This window comes from Coloeus monedula (assembly GCF_965178545.1).
Source record: "Coloeus monedula genome assembly, chromosome: 5".
Classification (NCBI taxonomy): Eukaryota; Metazoa; Chordata; class Aves; order Passeriformes; family Corvidae; genus Coloeus; species Coloeus monedula.
In genome coordinates, this window is record NC_138785.1 from 28,038,409 (window position 1) to 28,046,948 (window position 8,540).

General features: G+C 38.6%; 1 protein-coding gene across 3 annotated transcripts in view; it reads left to right on the forward strand.

Moving 5' to 3' along the window:
- The window catches only part of FBXW7 (F-box and WD repeat domain containing 7), a gene marked incomplete at its 5' end in the record, with an annotated part of 179,990 nt that extends 173,482 nt beyond the window's left edge, over positions 1-6,508 (forward strand). For all 3 annotated transcript variants that reach the window (XM_082282249.1, XM_082282250.1, XM_082282251.1), the window contains 2 exons: positions 3,330-3,540; positions 4,571-6,508. In XM_082282249.1, the coding sequence (XP_082138375.1) occupies positions 3,330-3,540; positions 4,571-4,839 (480 nt within the window). In that variant the 3' untranslated portion in view covers positions 4,840-6,508. The remainder of the gene's footprint in view (positions 1-3,329; positions 3,541-4,570) is intronic.
- Positions 6,509-8,540: the final 2,032 nt, after the last annotated feature.

The following is an 8,540-nucleotide window of genomic DNA, read 5'->3' on the forward strand; positions in this document are numbered from 1 at the left end:
GGGTCTTCTTACCTTTACTAACCCAAAACATCATCTTGTTCATTCATAGAGTCAAAGCATCACTTCCAGGCATTGAAAAGCGAAAGAAATTAATTTCATGCTTGTGCCTGTTCACACCACAATCTGGCAGGACTTGAAAAAGAAATCAACAAAGACAGTTCAAAATTGGGAAATGGCATTCAACATGTAACTGCTCTGGTTTGTGGGTCAGTGCTAGAGATATTTTTCATAAAGTATTTCATATCTCACCATAATATATTAAATATGAACAAAGTTTCTAATTGGTTTCCTTTCCCAAAAATATGTAGCAAAATTTATCAAAAACTCCAGCCCTTCTCTTACATTTATATGCTGAGGAGTGTTCTCTAGACAAGCAGCAAGTAAGTTAAAAATGGTGTACTACCTACTGCTCTCTCAAAAATATTCTGAGGATTGTATTTCACATGGGGCAGTTTGGGAACAGATGTTATTCTACCTTATCTTCACCGGTGGCTCTTGTTCTGGCTTACGAATATTTATGTCTTGCTCTGATACTGTAGTAATAATGGATCAAAGAATTGGGTTATGTTACACATTGATACGTTCTGAAACAAATGGGAAGGGGATCAGGGAGGGCAAGCTAGAGGCTACAGGTGTTTACAGGTTTGGAGCAGAAAGATTCTTTAAAATTGCATGGTGTCTCCTGCCCTTCAGCCTGAAGTAGCCCCAAACAGCAGAGCTTCCACAAATAGAAGAATGAGATGAAATAAGCCAGTCTTCCCTATCCCTGCTCCATGGCAGGTTCTGTTATATCACAATGTTTCCCCATGTGTAGACCTAATATTTTCCAGAGATCCTTATGTGCAGCAGTTGAAGACCACTGAACTTGTTGCGTTTTCTTACTCTCTTACCTGCCTTTGAAGTAATCCACAGATTCTCAAGGTTCATGGATAACTCACTGATCCAAATCATTGTCTGTTTCACTGCAGCACCGTCAATTTGTCTTGATGCCCAGCCTTAAAGCTCTCTTTCTGAATACCGTATGAACATGGAATACGATTAGTTTGTGGGAAAGGGGGAAAGGAATTCAAAATTTGTCACATCAGTCAGGTTTAGTTCTTTTTAGGATAGAAAAATATTCTCTAGTGTTCCCAAGTCTTTTGGGCTACTTGGCATTCCTTGTCTGTTTATCTGAAGACAGATTATTTCCCATCCTCTTTTGAAAGCAGGGGACCCAAACCAGGTCCAGTCAAAGTCTTATCAATGCTACAAGTGAAAAGTTATTTTTTGTGCCTTCCATTCAGATACCAGAGGGTCCTTTTTAGTGTATTTTCACCAGGAATGCAGTGCATGCAGCAGATAAGCAGTCTGTGTGCCAGTCACTCTCCATTCTTTTGAATCTAGGTGCCATGCTCAACCATGTCTGACTGCAGAGATCTCAGATACTAATTTTCTGCGGGTCTTATAAAAAGCAGCGGCTCCAGATAGTGGAGTTCCCTTAACTGGGTTTGTTCCTTGCCTTATCAGGTACCAGTTAGTCCACATGGACAAGGAGTGTCAGATTGCCTTAAATATAACCAAGATTCTTGCCCAGCCTTCCTTCTCCCAGGCTGCAGCTGTACCTTCATTCATTCCCTGCCAAGTTCAGATCTCCACACTTTTCACTTCTACACTCTTCACCTTTGGTCAGTTCTACTGTTTCAAATGTCACTCAAAACTTAATGAAAATAGTGAATGCCAGACCTCTCTGAAACTTTCTGGTATCTCTAATAGTACTGTGAACAAAGTTCTGAATATTAATAGTGTCCCCGCATCAAGTTTGTCTCCCTCTTTTTAAAAATACAACCAAGACATTTGGTGTTTCACATGGCTTTTTACTCCATTACAGGAAAAAAAAAATCATATTGGTTAAGATAATTTTCCCACAAATCTGTGTTTGCTGCTACTTACCACATTACTCAGGGCTTAAAAGGTCCTTGTGGAAACTGAAGTTAGACTGGTTGATCCATAATTCGCCTACCCTGTCATCTCCTTTGATGCCTTGATCACCTTCAATAAAGGAAGGAACTGTATTTGCCATCTGAAACTTGTCTGTCTTCCATGGGTTCTCAAAGATAGTAGCAGATGTCTCTGAGATTGTCTTAAAACAACTTGCCTTATGTGATTTTGTTCCCCCATTCTAGCAAAAGCTTGTACTCATTTGTCATTGGCGTTAGTGCTGTGAGCCTACACTTGGATGGCTGAGGACTGAAACAAAGAAGTTAAATAGCTGGCCTCAGTCAGTGTTTCCTTCCCACCGAGGATAAATGAGGTTCTTTTGGCCTTCCTCTTGGTGTGGTTCTTTTGTTTTGTTTTTGGTTGGGACTTTTTTACACAATAGTGAAATGGCTCTTGCTAGGTTTATCTTGTGTTTTGCCCTGCCTTTCTGGTTTTGTCCCAGTGTGCTCTTTTATACACATCTATTGATCTAGTTTCTACTTTTTGTACAATTCCTTGTGGTTTAGCCAAGTGGGTCTCAGTAATTTACAATACTTCCCATCTTTCTTTCACACAGGATAGTTTGTGTCTTTAAGAAAGTGCCAACTGTCCTGAACTCTTCTTCCCCTCGGAGAACAGATACATAAAATCCTCATGGGAAGGAAGTCTCGGGTTTTTTAAGTATTCCTTCTTGAAGCCCACTGGTTTTATTCCACTGCTTTTTTCCTTTTTTGAGAATTCTGGACTCTTATGTCATTGTCACTATAGCTCAAGTTATTTTCCACCTTTCTGTTCTCTACATGGTCAAAAGAATCTCCTATCTTAGCCTGTATGCTTTCCCTAAAATGACTGGAAAGTTACACTTCCTTACTGTACACAATTAGGGTAACAAAATAGCTAAACCCCACATTTTTCAATTACATTTCCTTCCATTTCCCTATGTTGTAACTTTCGTGTAGATGATTCTGGAATAACGTTGTTGTCATTCTCCTGCTTAAAGTCCCTCTGACTTGTAAAAAGCAAGGTTGGCTTGTTAACATCTTTTTCAGGAAAAGTATCTTATTGTTGCATGCTGCAGGATAGTCAGGATCTGCTGTGTTTAAAGGAGATGTATTACATTTCAAAGACCAGGGGCTCAGAGTCTCTTTTCAAACCATGTCCCTCAAGAGCCCATGTCTACAACAGAGAATTGCACTGACCATGAATCGCCTGCTCTGGTATCAAACGTGGCCATCTCTACTGAGTTCTTACTTTGAACTGCAAATTCTGAATATATATAGTATCTAACCTTGCATTTAGTCAATTAAATGCTTAATAGCCTTCTTTGTAAGATGCTAATATAACTGTTTGTAATAGATGTACCTTTCTTGTAGTTTGATGGTATCCATGTGGTGAGTGGATCTCTTGACACTTCCATCCGAGTTTGGGATGTGGAGACAGGCAACTGCATTCACACTCTAACAGGCCACCAGTCACTCACAAGTGGAATGGAACTCAAGGACAATATACTTGTGTCTGGGAATGCTGATTCTACAGTCAAAATCTGGGACATTAAAACAGGACAATGTTTACAGACATTGCAAGGTAAGCTTACCTTCATGTAAATCAAGCAGCCTACAGTGATCTGTGCTGCAGGTTCTGCATTAAAAAAAATAAATACATACAAAGAAACAAGTGCCGACCACTTACAACTTAAATATTTCTCTGATAACAGCTGTATGATCTTTTTCTGAACTAGAAGAACAAAATGTATTTAATCTAATCTATTCAAATCACTTGCCTATTATGAAAGGCAGATGGTCTGGACTGATGGCAATTTGCTATGGGTATATTAGCCTAATAAGCCACAGAAATATGTAGGAAATTACATCTCAAAATAGACAGTCAATGTATTTATTTAGGGGTCACTTGAATGTTTCAAAGCCTACAGATTAATTGGATCAGGAGGCAAAGTACACTGTCTGTTGCAATAAATCAAGAGATGCAAATGGAAGATGTTGTCTTTATTTTGGTGTTTTTTTTTTTTTTCCCTTCATGTTGACAGCTGCCACTCAGGCATCGTGCACACAAACACATGGTTGTGTTTCTCCCCACAAAAAAGGTCTTATATCATTCTCATATATCATATGCAGCAGTGCTGGCTGGAGCAGAAAATTAAATTTGCCTGTAAAGCAGACTGCTGCTTTAACATATATATTTATATGTCAGCATATAACTGTCAATATTTACTGATGGAGTAATCTCATAATAACACTTCAAAGGGACTTGGAGACAAATTCTTACAGCGGTCACCTCATTGTGGATGGTTAAATTAATTTTCATGGATGCCCAAGTGTATGTTTGCCTTTCTGCTGATACACAGCAGAACAAGATCACTGAGACAAAGAAAATAGTGGGGAATTTTTTTATACCTGCCTTCACTTTTTGAAAGCATGGCAAGGCTTCTGTACCTTTTAATGTACAAACCCAGGAGTTATAACAGATAGTTCTCTAATAATTCTAGTAGATGGAAAGAACTGTATGCAAATAGCAAGGTATTTATTGTAGATGCATCACTGTCTGACATTGCTTTCTAATTAATTACAAACAGAAATGTTTTTGTTTACTCTTACAGGTCCCAACAAGCATCAGAGTGCTGTGACCTGTTTACAGTTCAACAAGAACTTTGTAATTACCAGCTCAGACGATGGGACTGTAAAACTTTGGGACTTGAAAACGGGTGAATTTATCCGAAATCTAGTCACATTGGAGAGTGGGGGAAGTGGAGGCGTCGTGTGGCGAATCAGAGCTTCTAACACAAAGCTGGTGTGTGCAGTTGGGAGCCGCAACGGGACTGAGGAAACAAAGCTGCTGGTGTTGGACTTTGACGTCGATATGAAGTGAAGGGCAGAAAGATGAATTTGTCCAAACGTGTAGACGATGTTCTCCTTTCCCTCCCCCCTGAAAAAAAAAGAAAAAAGAAAAAAAAGAAAAAGGAAAAAAATCCCTTGTCCTTGGTGGTGCAGGATGTTGCCTTGGGGCAACAGATCCTAAAGACCTACAGACTACGAAGGAGAAGACAAAGATGACAAACTATAACTGACAAGAGAGGCTTTTGCTGTCTCGTCACATAAAAAGGCTACACTTTTGACCGGGGCAGCTTTGCCAAAATCCAACTTTTGAAATGAAACCAGGTGCAATTAATTTCTTCACTTTCCTCTAAAAGCTCCTTGAGCAGTTTGGAGTGAAAAAAAAAATGTTACAGTTCTTGTTAACAAGTTATTTTACCACAAAGATCTTGAAATAAGCTGCACAGGCGAGCCTGCTTGTGCACCCCTGGGTCACCCTGGGTCCCGGCAGCCCCTCCGAGCAACGCGCTGTCCCTTAGCCCCGCTCCAAGCAGGCGGTTGGACCGGACTCCCTCCAAGGTCCCTTCCAACCTCCACGAGCAGTCACTGGTTGACTTTCAAAAACTAGAGAGCATCTGCAATGAGAAAAACAAACAAAAACAAAAACAAAGAGTCCATTCCTGGTGTGGAAAAGCTAAAATATTACTGTGAATTGTTTTGTACAGTTTTATCAGAGCTTTTTCTTTTTTTTCTTTATTCCTCTTTTTTTTTTTTTTTGCCAATCATTGCCAATGTCAATCACAGTATTAGCCTCTGTTTAATCTATTTACTGTTGCTTCCATCTACACTCTTCAATGCATAAGTTGCTCTGAGGTGGCAAGTTGTCCTGGGTTTTGAGAGTCCTCTGATGGATTTAATTCGCAATGCTGGTGCTAGAAGTAGGTCTTCAATTACGGGATTGTTGTCCCACCCCTGTACTGTATTCCCAGTGGCCAAACTTATTTATGCTGCTAAATGAAAGAAAGAAAAGCAAATTATTTTTTTTTATTTTTTTTTCTGCTGTGACGTTTTAGTCCCAGACTGAATTCCAAATTTGCTCTAGTTTGGTTACAGAAAAAGACTTTTTGCCACTGAAACTTGAGCCAACTGTGCCTCTAAGAGGCTGAGAGTGGAAGAGTTTCAGACAATTAAGAGTGAAGTTTGCCTGCAAATAAAGAATTGAGTGTGTGTGCAAAGCTTATTTTCTTTTTTCTGGGCAAAAATTAAAACACATTCCTTGGAACAAAGCTATTGCAGCCTGTTCTGTGGGGAAATTTTTCTTTGTGAGGGCTGTGGTGAATGGAATGAACATACATTAAAAAAAAAAACTGACAAAATTTTTTAAAAATATTATAAAATACAAAAATTAAAATAAAGTTGCTGGTCAGTCTTAGTGTTTTACAGTATTTGAGAAAAAAACAACTGTTACAGTTATTGCTGGGAGGAACTGACAGAGCAAAAACTTACGTTTTTGTAAAGATGTCACATGCAAACAAAATGAGATACGAAAGAGTCAAATGGTTTGCCTCATTCTCCAAGAGCCACAACTCAAGCTGAACTGTGAAAGTGGTTTAACACTGTATCCTAGGCGATCTTTTTTCCTCCTTTTTTTGTTTTTGTTTTTGTTTTATTTATAGTCTGATTTAAAACAATCAGATTCCAGTTGGTTAATTTTAGTTATGTAACAACCTGACATGATGGAGGAAAACAACCTTTAAAGGGATTGTGTCTATGGTTTGATTCACTTAGAAATTTTATTTTCTTATAACTTAAGTGCAATAAAATGTGTTTTTTCATGTTAGTATGTCTTTCTTTTTTAATTTTTTATTTTCTAGCTCTTAATTTAATATTAGGTATCCTATGAGGGGTAAAGCAGGTTCAGTTGCTCATCTTACTGGTAAGATGCTAAAATATGGCTTGGGACATTTTATGTAAACAGGTGTGTGAGTGTCCTCTCTTTCAGTTGCCAGGTAGGATTTGTCACATGGGTCTGGACAAACATGCAGGAAAGACATTCGCTCCCTCTCACGAAGAATGTGTCAGGACCTTGCTCTGGGGGAAGTCAGCTATAAAAAGCTGCTAAAGTGCGTAAAACTTCTTCCAATAGCATCTCGTTACTGCATCTTAAATTGAAACCTGATGTTTATTATTTATGGATTTCAATCAGTTGATTGCAGTTGACAGCAAAGAATAAATCCATAAATACAACTAAAATCAAAGTTAGGATTGTAGGAGAGCTTGAAATAAAGCTTCAGAAGAAATGATTTAAAAACCCCCATCATTCCACATCAGTCCAACAGCAGTTTTATCAGTGCTCTGAAACAAAGGTAAGTCATCTCTCTCAGAAACTTAGCACTTGAGTGTCAGGTTCTGTCTCAAATCTCCTTGACCAAAATCATTGTTTTCTTCTGCGTAAGCTTTTCTGTCAGGGCATAGCATTTGCTTGTTTGTGACAGTTTTCCCCTGTAGAAAGCTGTCTTTAAAAAAAAAAAAAAAAAACAACCAAACCAAAACACTAGAAGAGAAAATGCATAGATGGAAAAGAAAAACATTTATATACTTACACATCTATGACTATGTGCAAACAAAATTTAATTCCAATCCCTGCATTATGCAAAACATGCAATGGTGAAGGATCATGCTTCCATCTGGCCTCTCGAGATTAAAAAGCCATCCAAAGTGACTGAGCAGCTCCAAATTGTAAAAATCTGTTCCTTGGGTTGGTGCTTAAGAAAAAAAGCTTGCAGCAAGCACTGACAATATAAAAGGTATGATTGTGTCTTATTTATGTAAAAACAATTAAAAAGTCAATCCTTTTCTAAAATGGCAGTGAAAGATTGCCAGGACTTTGCTGGGTTCTGCTGAGAGTGCAGGCCAGGACTGAGCTCCCCAATTGCAGAAGGTGCACCCGTGTGGGCTGAAGTACTTGTGAGAGGAGATGGAAATAGAAGGGTAGAAATATGAATATTTAATGCAGTGAGCAGAGCAATAGCTTTTAAGATTATGTAATTTTCTTCCATGACTTGTAGAAATTGCAACTACATGTTTTCAAAGAGCGAAGGCGCTGGCCTGATGGTGCGGGAGGATGAGAGGTATCTGAGTAATGTTGTGCTGGAGGGCAGGCGTACAAATCTGGATGGAAGAAGGAAACGACAGAAGAAGGAAACTAACAAATCCAAATCGGTTCAAGGTGTACAGTCAGTTCAAGTACATTTTAGGCAGCCAACAGACCAGGAGGAAAATGTGCTTAACCAGAATTGAGAGGATCTCCTGTTGATGGTGCAGTTCCAGTAGTATCTAAACGTTCAAATTAATGCAGACTAACTTGAATTTGTTAAGCAAACCATATTTTCAGATTTCTTCATCACAGATTTAGGTTCAAATAAACTATTGGCTGCAAAGTCAAGATATGATTGACTGTCACATTAAATACAAAAACCAACACAGTACTTAAAAATACTTTTAAGAAAGCTTTCCCATTCAGTAAAAAAACTTTACAAAGTTAATTGTGTTAGGACTTTAAAGACTTCGAATTTTGTGAAATCTGTTCAGGTTTGTAGGAGTTGCTTATGAGGCATCTGAACAACACAGCTCAATAAGCAGAAATTTTGTGATTAAAGTGACAGGATTTCAAAGGTGGGCCTTTAGTAAACATGTTACATGTAGGAAACTGAGCAGTTTCTCTTTACACCCCCCTTATCACCCCCCTTTTGCTGA